This window comes from Aythya marila (genome assembly GCF_965140915.1).
Source record: "Aythya marila genome assembly, chromosome: 1".
NCBI classification, from domain to species: Eukaryota; Metazoa; Chordata; class Aves; order Anseriformes; family Anatidae; genus Aythya; species Aythya marila.
Genome location: NC_139042.1, coordinates 14890522 through 14910841, shown reverse-complemented (window position 1 = coordinate 14910841; position 20320 = coordinate 14890522). Strand labels below are relative to the sequence as shown.

Here is a 20320-nt window from a genome sequence, read left to right as displayed (position 1 = left end):
CAAAAATTGCTGTTTTCTTCTGCCCATTTATTCCCACAACCCATGTAAATATTCTGAGACTGTGTTTATGTGAAGATACTGTTTCAGAGACCTCAGTGGGACAACAGATGCCTAAACCACAGCGCTGGGGAGGAAAGAAAAAGTAGTTATCTAAGCATGTTTACTTTCAGTGACAAGGAAGTTCTAACTTGTCCCTAAGTGGTGACTCACTGGGGTAAGACTATAAAAGTAAAGGTAACTGCTCTCTAAAACATCAGGACTTCAGACTTCACAAATCCAACATGATGCAGTCAAGGCTTTCAGCTGTCTTCTTTTTCTTGCTGGGTTTGTCATTTTGTCTGACAATCCCTATTCCTCTTGAAGATAGTCATGAATTCACAGAGGAAGACCTTCAGTTTGCAGAGGTACAGTATAAAATAATTAATTTACATTTTTTAGAAATACTTTTGTAGTTACAGCTGTTTGGAAATCAGGCTTATTACTTTTTTTTCCTTTCTTAGCGCTACCTCAGGACTCACTATGATCTCCGTCTGAATCCCACTGGCATAATGAAGAAGAGTGCCAACACAGTGGCATCTAAACTTCGAGAAATGCAGGCTTTTTTTGGCTTGGAGGTGACAGGAAAATTAGATGAAGAAACATATGAGCTCATGCAGAAACCAAGATGTGGTGTCCCAGATGTGGGAGAATATAACTTTTTCCCTAGAAAACTCAAGTGGTCAAAAACAAATTTGACATACAGGTAAATGCATGACGTTTTGAATGTTATTACTGTTCCTTCTTTCCATGTAGCTTGTTCCATAGGTTGTTCAGTACATGAAGTTGATGAGTGTGTTCAAGTATGACAAAATTCTGGAAATTTTTGGAAACTTTTGGAAAGGTCCCCTAGACCCACCGTATGGTCTGTTGAAGTAAATACAATTTTTTTTTATTGGACTTTTTCACATAGGAAATCTGGTGGGGTGTAAGCCACTCACTCCTGAGCTGGCCTCCATGTAGACACTCTGGGCATATCCATGGTTCCAAATGAAAGAGGGGTAGGGGCTGAGCTTGCAGAGATTAATTGTTAGGTTGCTCTTGACTCTGTTTTGGACCAAGCTTGTTGTCTGCTCCACCTAGGTCTGTCCTGGACAAATCTGCTCAAGAAGGGTTATCCCAAAGCAGTGTGCATGCAAAACAGTCCATGTAATGTGGCTGTGAGAAATGGGACTGATCCTTGTCCCTCTTCCGTTTCACAGCCCTGTTGTAGATATCTTTGCTTGGTTAAATGAGTCCCTCACTACACCATGTCCTCAGGCAGCTGGCACTGGGTTGCAGATTCCAAATATAAAATCACTGAACTCTTTCAGAGATACCAGTCCAGTATCTGGTAATAATTACTTTAATACTGGTGATTCAAGACTACAGAAAGTTCTTTGGGTCATGTTTGTTCCTCCAGGAAGTGAGAGTCCTGAGATATTTTATATGGCATTAAAATAGTTTTAAGTTACTGATATGGTTTGATTTGATGCCAATCTGTCGTTTTCTAAATCCACTGGTGCATATAAAATTTATTATAAAAGCTGTTGGACCATTTCATGTGTCTCTGAATAACTGCAATGGAAATGGTTATTTTTATTTCTTAGAGTATTATATGCAGCTGCCCAGCTCTTAGGTTTGAGGTAAGAACAGAGGAAAGAAACAAACAAAACTTTTTAATAAGGTGTACAGTCAGATAAAAGTGTATTAAACAGTTGCTTCAATCTACACAATTTAACTGGAGATACTAATCTTGACAGAATTATGAATTACACTTCAGATCTGAGACGTGCGGAAGTAGACAGAGCTTTCAAAAAAGCATTCAAAGTTTGGTCTGATGTGACACCACTTAACTTCACCAGAATACGAAGTGGCATAGCTGATATCATGATCTCCTTTGGGACTAAAGGTAACACAGAACCAATTATTTTTACATTATAGTTATATTGCTGCCAATTTATTAAGATGCAATATACTTTATATCATTGGTTTGAATGTTGTTTTATAGAACACGGTGACTTTTACCCCTTTGATGGACCCTCTGGACTACTGGCTCATGCCTTCCCCCCTGGTCCAGACTATGGAGGAGATGCCCATTTTGATGATGATGAAACTTGGTCAGATGATTCTAGAGGTAACAGAGGTTCCTGAGATTATTTCAGACAGTGATAGATGAATAATTTCCACCTTTTGCTGTTTGTAAATGGTTTGTTTTTTCAGTTTACCACATTTTATCCAATATGTTCACTGTCTACTCATAGGAAGATTAATCCCCAGTCATAAATGAGAATATAATATAAGCCTACAATAAATTCTAAAATGTACAAATCCTAAGTAAAGTTGTTTTTTTCTTTTTTCTTTTTTTTTTTTTTTAAAAAAAAAAAAAGCCATGTATAAGATATTCTGTCATCCAGGCATTTCACTGTGCTCAAAGGCAGCTAGTTGGAAATGACCTTACTAAAACTTACAGCATATACTTCTCTCAGCTGCAAGTCACCTACATACAATTTGAAAAATCTTCATCTTACCTATTCAGGAGAGAGTTTTAATAGAACATGTTTGTTTGTTTTTTTGTTTTCCCAAAGTGTTATGTCACCTTTCTGGCATCAAAACTAATTAATTCAGTACCAAAACCAACACACACTCTCCACTGGAGGTGAATTCCCAACAAAAGTTTTATTGATTTTAGTGGGACTAAGACTTCACTGTAGATCGTTCCAGTGTTGCTAAGAAATTTCAAGGAACCTAAAGCTGCCCACAGAACACCATTGTCAAATAAGATTTAGCTTGAAGAACAGCTATGAGATAATCAACTGATTGAACCCTTATAAAAACAAAACTTTTAGTCACTGGAGAAAGACAATCAATTATACATCACTGATCCATTTCTCCAATTATCTCCTTCATTATCTCACATGTTAAATGCACAGTGTTAATGTTAATTGAATAGTTAAATCCACTTTGTTTATCCAGGGTTATAAATTTACTTTCATTGTGGTTTGTTATAGGGTATAACCTGTTTCTTGTTGCTGCCCATGAATTTGGTCATTCACTGGGACTCGAACACTCCAGAGACCCTGGAGCTCTGATGTTTCCAATTTACACATATACTGGAAAAACTGGTTTTGTGCTTCCTGATGATGATGTGCAAGGGATCCAAGAGCTCTATGGTAAGTCTGTACAATATATATATTTCTGGTGTCATTATAACCTGTTACAGATGCAATGCACTGTTTCTAAAGAGCTGCAGATGTTCACAAGCAACAGTCATGACTGATTAAGCCCTAAGCACTGAATTCTTGGCAACCAATCTTTAGGCACAGAATTCTTTAGGAGCAGAAGATGCTCAGATTTAATAGTTCAGAAGAAAAAGAAATAACACTGAAATAACTTTGCAGTGGACTGCTGCTAGCTCTTTCATATGGTGAGGGGCTCGTAGATTATTTTGACCTTTTTACCTCATAAGAGAAAGTGAAACGAGGAGAAGTAGAAGGGAGAAACAAATATTGATTTTTCAGTGTTCCATCATGGAAAGAATAAAACTTTTAGGTGACCTTCAAAACTTAGGATAAAGAAAGAAGCAAGTCAATTTAATATCTTTGAAGCACTGCTGAACTACAAAGTCCATTAACATATTTGGCTAAAGGAGAGAAGGATAAAACTGTTTTCCCCAATATAAATGAAACCATTTATAAAGCCCATTATGCTTTTATTCATCACAATTTTGGGGAACTTTTCCATGTCCTATTTAGTATTATAATCCAGGAAAAGGGAAAGAAATTTTTTAAACCTATCATACTGCATGGTTCCAGGTGCTGGAGACAGAGATCCAAACCCAAAACATCCTAAAACACCAGAGAAATGTGATCCAGAATTATCACTTGATGCAATAACAGAACTTCGTGGAGAAATGCTGGTCTTCAAGGACAGGTAACAAGATTGCTATATGACGGATAGTTAGTACTCGATAAAATTTGAGCAAGAGAAAGAGCTGTTTCAGTTTTTCACTAGATTTGAATAAACAAAAATTAAAAAAAAAAAATCCCATATCTACACAGATGCCTATAAGAAGTTACATCATATCTTTTTATGCAGGATTTATAATGCAGTTACAGATTTGCCTGTCCAATGATGTGAAGTGAAGCTGATGCACCTAAAGGCTGACCCCATTTTTACAGATTTTTCATTTCACAGGGATATGTAAATATGTAAAAATTTACTAACATTTATTTGAATGAAGTTTTACTTTGAAGATTCACCTTTGCCTTTCAAAGTGATAACAGTACGTGAATGACAGAATTGGTCTGCAGTTTGATGACTGAGGAAAGTCTTACCAGGACCTCTATGTATTGAAAATTGTATGTTGTGAAAAATTTCATTCTCCATTAATTCATTTTTAGTATAGAACATCAAGGATACTGCTATTTTGTAGTTTGACACTAAAAGTGCAATATTTTCTTTTTCTGAGCTAGGTTTTTCTGGCGACTGCACCCTCAGATGGTTGATGCAGAGCTGGTTTTAATTAAATCATTTTGGCCAGAGCTTCCAAACAAAATAGATGCAGCTTATGAAAACCCCATCAAAGATCTTGTCTTCATGTTTAAAGGTGAGGTTTTTTTATTTTACTGTATGTAGAAAAAAAAAAAAATATATATATATATATATAAAAATATATCTAGTCAAATTCAGTAAGTGATAAAGAAGTAATAGATGGAAAAACATAACATTCTGCCTTTCTTGTTTAAAAGACCACCTGTGAATGCTGGCTTCACCCTATACAAGCTTACACAACTTTCAGTAAATTAACACATGTATGCAAGATCAGATGCCTAGGATTAAGTTTAGCATAAATAGTTTAATACACTCAGAGTACATGGCCTAAGAATCTGTTAGTTTTATGAAAATAAGGACCCTGTCATCCTCATTTTATCCTTCTCTCAAAGCTGAGCTTTTTTATGAAAGACTAATACATACTTTGTTCTTATTTTCAGGAAAGAAAGTCTGGGCTATGAATGGCTATGACATAGTCGAAGGCTTTCCTAAAAAGATATATGAAATGGGATTCCCAAAAGAAATGAAAAGAATAGATGCAGTTGTCCATATTAAAGACACTGGCAAGACTCTCTTTTTTACTGGAAATAAGTACTGGAGGTAAGCTGCAGACAGAGTGGTGCTTCTTTTCAGCATCCTTAGTCATAACTGTCCAGAAGACTCAAAAGATTAGCAGGGGGTTTCAAATCAAGCACTTCACTGTGGCTCAGATGTTGCCAGTCTATGGTTTCTGCAGGTGCAACAGCTGTGTAGAATAGAAGTCTTGCATGCACATTCATGATATAAATATGCAGTCAGAGCCTGTACAAGCTAAAAGAGTGAAAGAAAGGAGAGAAGAACAAATTGCCCTGATGCAGGAGAGTATGTATGTCTCCTAGATAAAATTCCTATCTTGCTCCCAAGAGTCACTTGTGTGGCACAAGCTGGATATTAGTGCTGGTTTGTGAGAGCAAGAAGTCTATCTCCCCATAGGATGCCCATTTTTTCCTGGCCAGAAATGGGGTTGACAGCCAGGTCATTTGTATAATCAAGAAAGATGTCACCATCCCTTCCCAGAACCTGTGTGTCAAGCAGCCTTAGGGTAGGCTTGCAGTGCTGATATGTCCAAGTACAATCACCTCCCTATCGTATGTAGCTTATATACTTCTGAAAATGTAACTTTACTGGTTTTGTGATTATTGGGATTGTACTTCTGGTGTAAGGGTGCCCTGGTTATTACACGGAGTTTCATTAGTGAACTAGACATAAGGTACCCAATGGCTGCTGGCTACTCTTGATGTAGATAACTTCAAAGCATACAAAGGGCACACACCAAATCCAAGGCTGTCTAAAACCTCTGAATTTTTATTTTCTTTTATGTTTAATGTAGTTATGATGAAGAGACAGAGCTGATGGAAGCAGGCTACCCCAGGCTGATAGAGGAAGAATTTGCAGGAATTGGTGATCGAGTGGATGCAGTCTATTACAGAAATGGTATATAGCCTGATTAACAAGGCTTTATTACAATTAGTTGTGTCTGAAACTTGAGATTAACAACCTGTGGGAAGTTCTGTCATTTGTAATTTGAATTTATTTATTTATTTATTTATTTATTTTGACATCAGCACTTCTGTTCTTGCCTGAATCTGTCTTCTGATCTCAATTGCCTTCTGGCAAAGATGCTTTTATAAACTGTGGAGATATGTATTTGAGAATCCAAAGGAGACCTTGATGAGGGAACCTAAAGTGATATGCATAATACAGATGCATCATAATTAGTCTATTTCTTCAAATCCAGATCATTCAGAGCCAATTTTTCCAGGAGTGTTTCCAAGTCAGAGACTTAAAACCACGGTTTTCCTGTTAATGTTTTCCTAAGAAAATGTTGTATAACAATAAAATGCAGAGCTTGACACTATTATTTATTTTAAAATTATTTATTTTAAAAACTGATCCAGATCATACAAATGGAATGAAGACTCTCAAAAAATTACCTCAACATTTTAATTACTAAAATATTGCATTTTTACAAAAATATTGCAAGAGTTATTAAACATTAAGACAAAACAGGTAATTTTATTTTGAAGGAAAAATTTAATATAACAGCTTTTTCAGGGTTAATAATTTTGATTTTCTTTTTCCTTAGGTTACCTCTACCTCTTCAATGGATCTTTGCAGTTTGAATACAGCATCTGGAGCAAAAGAATTGTCCGTGTCCTGCACACTAACTCCATATTTTGGTGCTGATTACAGTTGAATGACATGTTGCAGGCTGCAGAGCAGTTTGTAGTACATAGAAGTAATAATATGGGCATATAGGTTTATTAAAGGAAAGCAAGGTTCTGTGAACATGCACTGGATACCTACAAACAAATGTGTACTGTATATATGGGAATTCTATAGCTGTATGTCAGTCTGGAACTGAATTAACTTAATAGGAAAGAAGGAGAAATTATAAGCATTTCAAGGGGCATTACACCATTTAAAGTTTGTCTCTCATTAAAGTGAGATGCTGGATACATCCTTCATGATCATAAGCACTACTAATTTCCAGTAATCTATGCATGTCTAGCATCTTCTCAGAATCTTCTAGCATTTCTAAAGACATCGAGTTGATAATCCCTGGAGTGTTTCTTTTTAAAACTAACCCTCCAGCTCTTTGTAAAATTATTTTTAAAGTACTGGGGATTCAGACACATAATGAGTGAGTCAGGACTACATGGTGATGCCCTGAGCAGCATAACACTAGATTGCAACACTAAAGTTAGAAAATACAAAGGTATTTGAATGATTCATGATCTGAATGGGAACATCCCCCTGGAAATAGATGCCCATATGGTATTTGGAAGAAGCTGCAGATATAGAAACATTGAGGTGTCATCTCAAAGCAGACCAAAGAGCAGGAAAAGGGAACAGTATTCCCTACAGAAATCACCAGTTAGTATGGCACTGGGGAAAATAGAAAGTAGTGATACCAAGAGAATCACACAGGTTGAAACCTTTCATGAATCTACACCTGGAAAGAAAGCCCATGTTTTCAGCTGGTGTAAACTGAAGTAGTTCAAGTGATAATTATAGAAGTTATGCCTATCTGTGCCAGCAGAGAACCTGAAGATTCAAGTTATAATATTCAAAATAATACTGAAAGGGTGTCAAACATTAAAAATGTTTATAATGTTAAAAATGAATATATCAGTTGTTTCAGTACCATGTAAGGTTTGGGGGGGGGGGGAGGGTGTTTTGTTTTGTTTTGTTTTTCAATGCAAATGATGTGGGACTGTTGTTATTTCTCAGTTTAAAAAGTAGTGTTAAAGAAACTGGAGGAACAGAATGCAATTGTGAAAGGATTTCAGTTAAGAGATCCTACACTGTATGTTATATAACAAGACAGAGTTATTGGATAAAAGAAATCAGGAAGTTTAACCTGTGCGTTTTATTCATTAAAATTTTCGCTTCTACTTAAAACTCTGTTGTTTTTCATTTGTGATTTTTTTTTTTTAAAAGGAAAACTAATTTTATAGAAAAGAGGAGCAGAGAAAAAGTCATAAAAATGGAAAATACAAAAGAACCACTGAATTCACAGAATAAGAGCTAAATTGAAATTAGTCCTTATTGATAGAGAAAGTAGCACAAATGATAACAAAATATTATGAAAATCAGTTCCACACTAGCTTGAAGTCTAAACTTTAATAACTAATGTAATATGATTACCTTGTCCTCTTCTTCCTCCTTAAAACCAACCCCCAAATCAGTCAGTCAGCCAGCCCACCAAGCAAAGCCCATTAATACTGAATGTTTTTAAATAGACATAACTTGCCAGGTTTACCAATCAACAGGCTAGGTGAGTTTAATTTTGTAATTTATGCCACATAAATCATAGAATCAAAGAATGGAATGGCTTGGGTCAGAAGGAGCTTTAAAGATCATCTCATTCCAACACCCCTGCCATGGGCAGGGACACCTCCCACCAGACCAGGTTGCCCAAAACAGGTTGTCTTGAACAAGTTGTGGAATGGGGCATCCACAACTTCTCTGGGCAACCTGTGCCAGGGCCTCACCACCCTCACAGTATAGAAGTTCTTCCTAACCTCTAACCTAAATCTCCCTTCTTTTAGTTTAAAACCATCCCCTCTTGCACTAACAGCATCTGCCTGAGCAAAAAGTTGCTCACCATCTATTTCATAAGCCCCCTTTAAGTATTGAAAAGATGCAATGAGGCCACCCTGGAGCCTTCTCTTCTTCAAGCTGAACATGCCCTGCTATTTCAGTCTTTCTTCATAGGAGAGGTTCTCCATGGTCAGATGAGGGAGGTTAACAGATTTAGTGGTCTATTCTGACTGTAAAACTGTGAATTAATCAACGTCAGACCTTAAAATATTTAAAGGAAATGTAAGCAAATAGAGATGAAGAAAAAAATTTACAAATGGAAAAACTTAAACTAAAATCTAAGTCCTGTTATTTGACATAACATTGATAAAGCTGCTAGAAAAAAAAAAAATCTCTGCATAATAAACAGAAAATTATTCATTTATATATCAAAAACATTTTTGATAGACATCAGATAGATTTCATTTGACTGAATGATGTTTGACATTGGATTGCAGTTTAGTTTGCAGTTTCATTGCAGTCTGCAGTGAAATAAGGGTCTGGAGGTGTAATCTTATTCCTCATTGTTTTTGTTATTAAGACTTGGTGTAAAATTGTGTCAAAATAGTAAAGAGAGACCAGTTGATTCTGACTGCTCTGAGCTTCAGAGGTCTGACCTGAGCCTCACTTGAGCAAGGAATGCAAAATGCACAGGGAAGCAAGGAGACATTGATTACTATCAATCATATCTATGTAAATTTCTGAACATTTGGCAGCAGTAAAAGGTACTACTTAGGAAGCTAAACCTTCTAGAGACTTCAGCATGATCATATCCAGCTGCTCCCCAGCCCAAATAGTCAGATTCCTGTTTGCTGCTTGGCTGACTGGAAGCAGTCTTCGGCACCAGTCCAAATACAGCTCCAGCTCATGCAACTACATCCCCAGTGAGAGACACACAGCCCTGTGGTTAGCTCTACCTCAGATGAAAAAAATACCAGCCTGTCAGTTCCTGGCATTTTGTTAAGAAAAAAAAAAAAAAAAAAGGAAAACAACAAAAATGCTTGTGCTGTGGAAGTGGAAGGCTGAGGACAGAGCCAGATGGGCCCTGACACTTCACAGTCAGCCAGAAAGGAAAACTCTTCATGGGACTTGGTGCCCTTGGACCTGCTGCTATCTCATGAGAAAAACATTACACAAGTCCATGGTGAGAGCACTGAATACACACTGATGAGATGTCATGGTCTTTAGGGGGTATTGACCAAGACCATCAGGTATTGAAAAGAATTGAGTCCCTTGAGAACTTGACTGAACTCTCTGCCTTCCCTCAGCTGTCATGAGTAAGGAAAGGACCACAAGAGGCTGAGACAACTGTGTCCCAGGCTGTAATACAAGCAGAATTAATAGCTTCCTTACAGATCACCAGTTTTATGTGGAACTACACAAACCACCTAATAACACAATGTTAATTAATATACCTTTTATATTGGTCCCATTTCTGCTAAGAATGATCAGTTGGAGGGGAAGAAAGGGTAACGAAGAGAATGAAATCTGCCAGGACCAGCAGAATGAAATCTGCTCCTCAGGACCAGTTTCTGTGCTGGTTAAGTGATCCAGAAGAAGTAGGATGGAGAGGATGTCACTCAGAAGAGAGACAAAAGTGAGCAAATGTCACTTAAACTTTTCAAAGTGAGAAACTAGGCATCTGTCCACTAAGTTAAATAGTACATTGTAAAGGCAACAAATACTGTAAGAGCTACTAGCTAAGAGACTGGAGAAGAAATTCAATTTTAGTGTGAAAATGTTTTCTTTTCATATAATCTCCAGAAACCTGTTTCAAGAACACTAGGTGGCAGTGATAACTTTGCTCTCTAGAGGACTAGCACAGAAACCCGCAGCCACAGGGGGTGAGACCAAAAATAATACTGTGGGTGAGGAAGCTGAAGCCAATTATGGCAAATTCTTAGAGTAAATGAAGATATCAAACAAACAACACCAAAAAGTAGAATTAAATGCTTATTTTGTGTTGAAATGTGAGTCTCAGAGGAATAAGTTAGGACACTAAAATGTTTAGGAAACTCCTAGATATATATACACTGTAAAGACCACTAATTTTTCAATCTATTGAAAGTTCTCTTTCAATGTCAATGCAATACACTTAAAATAGTGTATTCCATGGATAGTCCTTGGAATAATACAATTCCTTAATTTAACTTCATTAGTTGGAAAAAAAAACAAACACACATGGACACAGATTTGTAATCCAACTCCTTGGGAACATGAGAACCTCTCAGCAATTTGGTTTCTGAAAAAAAAATGGCACTGCTGAATATGGAAGCAAAGCAAAAGCAGAGGAAAATATCAGTTGCAAAGAACCCATGTAAAACTGTAAAAATATTTTAAAAGTGTCTGTTATATCAAGTATGTGACCACATCTGCTTGAAAGAACTAAGGACAATTGGTAGAGAGCTTTTCTCAGTCATTCTGAACTAGTATTTCCAGGCTTATGATTATTTGACAGAATATGATCATGATCTTTGAATCCCTAATACTGCCAAGATCATTAAGAGTACTGAGCATTTAAAACTAGGCAGAAATTGATTTTAGTATCCTTAAAATATTTTTGAGACTTTCAGTCATCTTACTGCTTGCACTGGAAAGAAAAACAAGAAATTTTGAAACTTTTAATCAAAAACAAAATTAAACTAAACATAAAGAGATTCCAATGTTTATCCTTTGGAATAATCTGCAGCCATATCATCAGTTAGAATACTTATGGGGTTTGGAGGGAACAATGTACTGTTTCATTTTTTTGCTCAGCCTAATTTATAAGAAGGTCTGGACCTCAATCTTCAATCTTCTAAATGAAAAGAACTACACGTTCACTTATTTGTGGTTTCTTTCTGTCTGTCCTGATGGAGATGTTTCCTCTTCAGACAAATACTGTTAAACAACACTCTGGAAAGACTGAGTGCCCACTGATTAGAAAGTTCAAGGATCAAGCTCTCATCATTCTTGGTTTTGTACAAAGTAGTACACCTATATGAACTGTGGGTCCACACCAATTTAGAGGTTTGATGATTCTGCTGTTTCTGGTGGAAAACAGCATTTCCAGATAAAACCTCACCAGTTCTCTCTAACATAGTGTAGGGTGTTCAAAGATCACAGAGACTGCATTCTAGACTGGGATCTTCCCCATTCCCACCCAACACAGTTGTTCTGTGGTTGGCACATCCTTTTTACTCATAGACTTTCAATTACGTACTACGGTATGAATTTCCAGCCAATGCTGTTTCAGGAGTCTCTCTCGCACTGGCTGTGGTTGCCTCTACAACATCCTACACTATTGTCTCCTACGTATTGTGCTACAGAGTGTGCTGTCTGCCCCTCTCTGTCTTCCTCACAATAAAAGGATGAGGGAGAATTTTCCTCTAAGAAATATCTTTTCAGGCAGCAGAGAACCAGGTACTGCTTTCTTATTTACGTGTTACATAATAAATATCCTGCTGGCATAGTAACAAAGTGTGATGCAGTTCTGTGTGTATCTGAGTGAACCACTTGAGTTATATCTTTACTTTTTGCATGGACTACACCGGGGTCCTACTGTGGAGTGATAGGATTGGCTTATGGAATAGTGTCCTCAGAATGGCCATTTCCATACTGTGTAGTCTCTGCTGGATCTCACATAGTCCTGTTCTGCTCTTAAAAGAAGATGTCCTTTTTATATCTGCATGAGTTATGTCATCTGATATATTCTAGACGACTATATGTCTTCACAGGAAATAAAATGAGCTTAGGAGTCTGCATTGCTCAGAGGAACTTGGGGTAGTTTGTCAGGAACTGGATGGGTCAGAAGTGTCTGGAGTTCACAGTGTCCTTCCTACATATCTACCTATTAAGCGTACTTTTCAGACTTGGTTTAGGTTGCCCACAAAGTTATGTCCCCCACTATGCCCCATTCTGAGACGGTAAATAGTTTGGGAACTATAAATGTCTGCTACACAAGAACAGCACAAACCTAGCAAGTACCAGGGACAGCAAGTGTAGTCAGAAGGAGGGCTTTATTTTTTGGGATGCTTTTACATGTGCTGTTCATTGTTGTCCTCTGAGTGGCTCGTGTTGACATTCCACAGTCTCAGGCAGGAAGGACAAAGTTCACTAGTTTTGGCCAGTGGATTCGATTGAGTTGGTAGAGGAATCAAGATAATTTAGACAGGCCCCAGCAGTAAAGGCATACCACTCATATACATTAAATGCACATTTCCAGGGTGTTTCCAGGCAGATCAGGATATAAAGTTCTTCTTGACCATGATCCTGGCTGCTGGCAAGGATGTGGAGGTGCAGGAAGAGCAATTCCTTAGGAGGCCAACTGAGGATTACTCATTACTCACACAAAGAGCAGTAGTATTTTAACGTTATTGGTACAGTTTAGTTATTGTCAGGGATGATATGAATATCATTTGATGCATGTTCTTGCATTATGGCTACTGTTTCAGGAAAGGACTTAGCTCCAAAACTTTTCTTTCCTCCTTCTACACCAGCCAGAGAATTGTCTTTTCATAAACATTCACCACTGGCTGTGACTCTGGGTGTTCTTGAGCCCAGCTGATTCTGTCCTGGACCTGCAGAGTACCTCAAATAAAAGAAGGTACACAGGTATCTGAGCAGGTATCACAGAAATACTGCAGAAGTCTTCAGACATGCTGTGAAGCCTTGGTCACACAGTACTGAGGAGGAGACATTGCCACTCACAAAGGCCAAGCCTGAGAAATTTGAAACCTGATATCTATATTAGACCTGTTGCTAGAAAACAGAGAGGGTCTGGTGGGAGATGTGGTGATTGGTGGCCGCCTCGGTCATAGTGACCATGAAGTGGTTGAGTTCAAAATTTATGGTGACAGAAGGAAAAGTGCCACCAAAACCTCATCCCTAGATATGGGGAAAGCGGACTTCAGGCTGCTCAGGGAACTAGTCAGCAAGGTCCCCTGGGAAACTGCTCTTGAAGGCCTCGATGTCCACCAGTGCTGGTCACTCTTTAAGAGATGCCTCCTAGAAGCACAAGATCAGGCAATTCCAAAATATCGCAAGTCAGGCAGGCGGGGCAGGAGGCCGGCGTGGCTGACCAGGAACGTTCTAATGGAGATTAGGCGGAAACAGAGAGTGTTTCGCTACTGGAAGGAGGGCCAGGTGTCATGGAAAGAATACAGGGATGCTGTTCGTGTTTGTAGGGAGAAAGTTCGAGTGGCCAAAGCACAGCTAGAGTTGAAGCTGGCTGTGTCTGTGAGAGAAAATAAAAAGGGTTTTTTTAGATATGTAAATGGAAAAAGGAGAACTAAAGAATACATAGGGCCGCTCCTTGATAGGGAAGGTCTCCTCACAGACGATGACGTAGGCAAAGCAGAGACGCTTAACGCCTTCTTTGCCTCTGTCTTCAATGCCGATGATGGGCTTCGGGACCCAGGGTGCCCTGAGCTGGAGGGCCGGGACGGTGGGGATGACAAACTCCCAACTGACCCTGAACGTGTGCGGGATTTGCTACTCCACCTGGATCCCTACAAGTCCATGGGTCCGGATGGGATTCATCCCCGGGTGCTGAAAGAGCTGGCGGACGTCATCGCGGAACCTCTTTCAATTATTTTTCAACGATCCTGGGAATTTGGAGAGGTCCCGGTAGACTGGAAGCTGGCAAATGTTGTGCCGATTTTCAAGAAGGGTCAGAAAGAAGACCCTAGCAATTACAGGCCTGTCAGTCTCACGTCAGTGCCTGGTAAAATCATGGAGAAGTTGGTTCTCGGACTTATTGAGGCGCACCTGGGGGACAAAGCAGTCATTGGTCCCAGCCAGCATGGGTTTGTGAAGGGTAGGTCCTGCCTAACTAACCTGATTTCCTTTTATGATAAGATCACCCGTATGGTGGACCAAGGGAAACCAGCTGATGTGATTTTTTTGGACTTCAGCAAGGCTTTTGACACGGTTTCCCATAGGATCCTACTGGACAAAATGTCCACCATACAGCTAAATAAAAACATCATACGATGGGTGAGCAATTGGCTAACGGGCAGGGCCCAAAGGGTTATGGTAAATGGGGCTGCATCAGGCTGGCGGGCGGTCACCAGTGGGGTCCCTCAAGGCTCCATTTTAGGGCCGGTACTTTTCAATATTTTTATAAATGATCTGGATGTAGGAATAGAGGGTATTTTGAGCAAGTTTGCTGGTGACACCAAACTTGGAGGAGTTGTGGACTCAAATGAGGGCGTAAAGGCCTTACAGAGGGATCTGGACAGGTTGGAGAGCTGGGCGATCACCAACCGCATGAAGTTCAATAAGAGCAAGTGCCGGGTCCTGCACCTGGGACGGGGAAACCCTGGCTGCATGTACAGACTGGGCGATGAGACGCTGGAGAGCAGCCTAGAAGAGAGGGATCTGGGGGTCGTGGTAGACAGCAAGTTGAATATGAGCCAGCAATGTGCCCTGGCAGCCAGGAGGGCCAATCGTGTCCTGGGGTGCATCAAGCACGGCATCGCTAGTAGGTCAAGGGAGGTGATTGTCCCGCTCTACTCTGCGCTGGTGCGGCCTCACCTCGAGTACTGTGTGCAGTTCTGGGCACCACAGTATAAAAAGGACATGAAACTGTTGGAAAGTGTCCAGAGGAGGGCTACGAAGATGGTGAAAGGCCTTGAGGGGAAGACGTACGAGGAACGGCTGAAGTCACTGGGCCTGTTCAGCCTGGAGAAGAGGAGGCTGAGGGGAGACCTCATCACAGTCTACAACTTCCTCGTAAGGGGTTGTCAAGAGGCAGGAGACCTTTTCTCCATTAACACTAGTGACAGAACCCGCGGGAACGGGGTTAAGCTGAGGCAGGGGAAATTTAGGCTGGACGTCAGGAGGGGGTTCTTCACAGAGAGGGTGGTTGCACACTGGAACAGGCTCCCCAGGGAAGTGGTCACTGCACCAAGCCTGTCTGAATTTAAGAAGAGATTGGACTGTGAACTTAGGCACATGGTCTGAACTTTTGGGTAGACCTGTGCGGTGTCAAGAGTTGGACTTGATGATCCTTAAGGGTCCCTTCCAACTCAGGATATTCTATGATTCTATGATTCTATGATCTAACCCTATGCAGGCCTGCAGGTTCTGATACAGCAGGTCTTGGCCACAGAAAGCTGGTAATTCGTAAATATTACCTCCAGTCCAATTCACCGGTTCTTTTGCTGTAATATGAGGGTGGATGGTGGCCAATGAATCATACAGAGCCGTATGCTGGGGTCAAATACATCAGTGGCAAGGAGAAGCTGGGGTAAGAAAAATGCCAAAAAGAATTTGGTTATGGCAAGCTGAAAGGACCAATGGAATAGGATGCCATGTTTGAGGGCACACTAAGCAGACTGCAGTACTGTTACCCCTGGACAATCAGATGATTCCTGCAGTTCAACAGGGAACTGCCCAATGAAGTGATTCACCAGGGCAGTGAGGATGTGGCCAAGCAACCAGAATAACCAAGCTGTTTCCATGGCAAAATGTATGGTCCCCTTCCAGCTGCATGCTTTCATCTAATAGTCTAATAGAAAATCTTTATTGTTGTGGTTCTGACAGAGCCTAGACATAAGGCAGTGAATTAATTTGTGCCCCAAAGTCCATTGCAGAAACTTATCTGATGGCTTGACAGGGTGCTAACACCTTTAGGCTTTAACTGGGCCACTGGGCACTTTAAGAAGCTCAGCTGGATGCTCAGTTTCAGTCCATCCATGGTTTTAGTACTGGTGGATTTAATCCACATCTCCCGGGATACCCATGACAAAGCAAGAAAATCAATGTGCATTTCTTGGCAATACGCTGGTGTCCTTTCATGGCAGTGCACTTTTCCTGCTTCACTAAAGTCAATAATTTTCAGTTTTCAAATTCCAACCATAAATGAGTCCAGATGCAGTTTCCTGGAATCCTCTGTGGAACTTTTCTCATGGAAAATTTGTGTGTCACACTAATCATTTTTGCAAAAAGTTTTATTTACATAATGATTTGGGAATATTTTTGTAATTTCAGTGTGTAAGTTCTGCTCCAAAATCATAGAATCATAGAATCATTAGGGTTGGAAAAGACCTTGAAGATCATCTGGTCCAACCATCACAATACTACCAATGGCACCCACTAAACCATATCCCTAAACACCATCTCCAACCTTTCCTTGAACACCCCCAGGGACAAATGGAAAGCTTCAATATGAATCACAGAATCACAGAATTTTCTAGGTTGGAAGAGACCTCAAGGTCATCGAGTCCAACCTCCAACCTAACGCTAACAGCCCTCCACTAAACCATATCCCTAAGCTCTACGTCTAAACGTCTTTTGAAGACTTCCAGGGATGGTGACTCCACCACTTCCCTGGGCAGCCTGTTCCAGTGCCTCACAACCCTTTCAGTGAAGAAGTTCTTCCTAACATCTAGCCTAAAACTCCCCTGGCTCAACTTAAACCCATTCCCCCTCGTCCTGTCACCAGGCACGTGGGAGAACAGGCCAACCCCCACCTCGCTACAGCCTCCCTTGAGGTACCTAAAAAGAGCGATAAGGTCGCCCCTGAGCCTCCTCTTCTCCAGGCTGAACAAGCCCAGCTCCCTCAGCCGCTCCTCGTAGGACTTGTTCTCCAGGCCCCTCACCAGCTTTGTCGCCCTTCTCTGCACCCGCTCAAGCACCTCCATGTCCTTCTTGTAGCGAGGGGCCCAAAACTGAACACAGTACTCGAGGTGCGGCCTCACCAGAGCTGAGTACAGGGGGACGATCACCTCCCTAGCCCTGCTGGCCACGCTGTTCCTGATACAAGCCAGGATGCCGTTGGCCTTCTTGGCCACCTGAGCACACTGCTGGCTCATATTCAGCCGACTGTCCACCATCACTCCCAGGTCCTTCTCTGCCTGGCAGCTTTCCAACCATTCCTCTCCCAGCCTGTAGCTCTGCTTGGGGTTATTGCGCCCCAGGTGCAGGACCCGGCACTTGGCCTTGTTAAACTTCATGCAGTTGACCTCAGCCCATCGGTGCAGCCTATCCAGGTCCTCCTGCAGAGCTTTGCTACCCTCAAGCAGATCGACACATATATGATCATCAATCATAAAATTAGCTTGCTTATGAGAATAGATTTCCAAATGAGGTCCATTCCAAATTAAGAGAAACAACATTAAATGCTGTAATATGCAGCACAGAAGTGTCCTGTGTGAAGTTTTATTGGAAATCCTGGTGCAAATTCACTTCATCCATGAGGAAAAGAGGGGATCTCAGTATGTTTGGGAAATCAAATGTAACCAGCTCTATCTACAGTGACACAAAACAATGAAATGACAGGGTAATAACATAACAGGGAGAGGGGTATAACATCCAGAGGGACCTTGACAGGCTTAAGAAGTGGGCCCATGCAAACCTCAAGAAAGTTAACAAGATCAAGTACAGAGTTCTGCACCTGGGTTGGGGCAATCCTAAACATGAATACAGGCTTGGTGGGGAATGGATTGAGAGAAGCCCTAAGGAGAAGGATCTGGGTGTGCTGGTGGATAGGAAGCTCATCATGAGCAGACAAGGTGCTCTTGCAGCCCAGAAAGCAGTTGTATCCTAGGGTGTAACAAAAGCAGCACGGCCAGCAATGTGAGGGATGTGATTCTCCCCCTCTCCTCCCATGAGTACCGTGTGAGCTCTAGGGCCCCTAACATAAGAAAGACATGGACCTGTTGGAGCAAGTCTGGAGGAGGGCCACAAAGATGACCAGAAGGCAAGAACACCTCTCCTATCAAGGTAGGCTAAGAGACCCGAGGCTGTTCAGCCAGGAGAAGAGAAGGCTCCAGGGAGACCTTATAGCAGTCTTCTGGTACCTAAAGGGGGCCTAGAGGAAAGATGGAGAGGGACTCTTTACCATGAATTGTTGGTATAGGACAAAGAGTAATGTTTTTAAACTAAAAGAGGAGAGATTTAGACTAGACAAAAAGAAGAAACTCCTTACTGTGAGGATGGTGAGGCCCTGGCACAGGTTGCCCAGAGAAGCTGTGAATGCCCCATCCCTGGAGGTGTTCAAGGCCAGGCTGGATGGGGCTTTGAGCAACCTGGTCTTTTGGGAGGTGTCCCTGCCCATGGCAGGGGGGTTGGAACCAGATAGTCTTCAAGGTCCCTTCCAACCCAAACTATTCTATGATCCTATGATTTTATGATTTTATGATTCTATGATGCTATGATTCTATGATTAACAGTAGAATCACAATGTGGTGGGAAACACAAAGGAAGTGATAACACTAGTTTATGTACAATTACTTCTAAAGCTGTTATGAGCATCTAAAGTGTGAGAATGAATAAATAAAGAATTGCTAACGAGACTTGCTAGGATTTGAACCCAAATTCAATTAAGGTAACAGAAATCTTATAATTGATTTCAGTTCACTTTGGTTCAGGAAGCAATTGGTCAGAAAACAGCTGCTTTGCAAGCTCTGCTCTGGAGACTTATTTCTTCTGCACAAGCAGTTCTAAGAATAATAATTTAGATAAAATGTTAACATAAGTAAGTTTTGTTGGATGAGCACCTGGCTCTGGTGCCATTCAAATATTTCTACCAGATGAAAGCAGAAGCCCTTTGGCAGCTTTCTACTGGGTGCCAAGCAGGAAGCACAAAGCTCAGGGCTTCACATTCGGGAATTTTCCCAAATTATGTTCATGGGACTTAGAGTATGAGTTACACACTATGAAACTGAGTCACTTGATGCGCAAAGTAAATATCGGATGTGGGCTTACTGCCCCTGTATGATGCTGCACAAGCGTCAACTCCAGAGGGAAAATACTTGTAGAAAGCTCAGGCTCACATACACACACACTACTGTGCATGCAGCCTTAAGTAAACACTGGAAATGTTATTTTTTATGGATCCTCTTGCTCCTTTCACAGCTCTCTGCATTGGATTTTTCATGGAACTCCAAGGAATGACTTGCATAATGTTGCTGCGTGTTTAAAGTGTGAAGTTTCTACTTGGATCTAATGATTCCAGTTGCAGAACATCAGAATTACTCAGCTGTCCAAATCAGACGCCCTTTCAGATGATCCTATTTCTCTCTGTCCTTAATGGAAGTGAGGACTAAACAAAATGCCATCATGGACTATTTTAAGAGCTGCTGCTCAGAAGAAAAATGTCTGCTCAGACATTTGCTCAGACAACATCAGCTCCTGTTTGTTGATTTTTACACTACTTTTCTTTAGTTCTGTCTTGCATAGATATAGATGTTCTTAACATCTGTATTCTCACTTGGATCTCAGATTTAAAATAATACAGTGAGCCCCAGAGTGTTTTTTTATTTTGTTTTGTTTTTGTTTGTTTGTTTGTTTTTTGTACTCTTTTTGAAAGAGTGCTGCCCTATTATCTAATTTGAAACTATTGTACTACATGTATTTCACTGAACATGTAATCATTGCTATATTAAGAAAAAATGAATAAGAGCACCTAGTTGCTTCTCTATATGTCTTTGGTAATCTCTTATTTGTTGTAATTGTAAAACCGATGTGACAATTTTCTATCCTTTAATGTCAACATCTTTTTGAATTCTTCTGACAGTTTTGGCAGACTTTTATTCTTGCTATGTGTTTAGCAAGGCTGTATGACCAGAACTAGACACAATATTCAGGTGAAAGTGAATCGGGCCATTGTGTTTCTAGCATTATCTTAAATCTCATTGTC

At 40.5% G+C, this 20320-nt stretch overlaps 1 protein-coding gene across 1 annotated transcript; it reads left to right on the top strand.

Moving 5' to 3' along the window:
* The first annotated feature begins 230 nt into the window (after nt 1-230).
* LOC309877769 (collagenase 3-like) lies at nt 231-8024 on the top strand. The gene is made up of 10 exons (XM_082759513.1): nt 231-404; nt 501-742; nt 1779-1927; nt 2027-2152; nt 3027-3188; nt 3831-3948; nt 4491-4624; nt 5010-5169; nt 5939-6042; nt 6695-8024. The coding sequence occupies exons 1-10, from the start codon at nt 282-284 to the stop codon at nt 6793-6795; spliced, it is 1419 nt and encodes a 472-aa protein (XP_082615639.1). The 5' UTR covers nt 231-281; the 3' UTR covers nt 6796-8024.
* The last annotated feature ends 12296 nt before the right edge of the window (nt 8025-20320 follow it).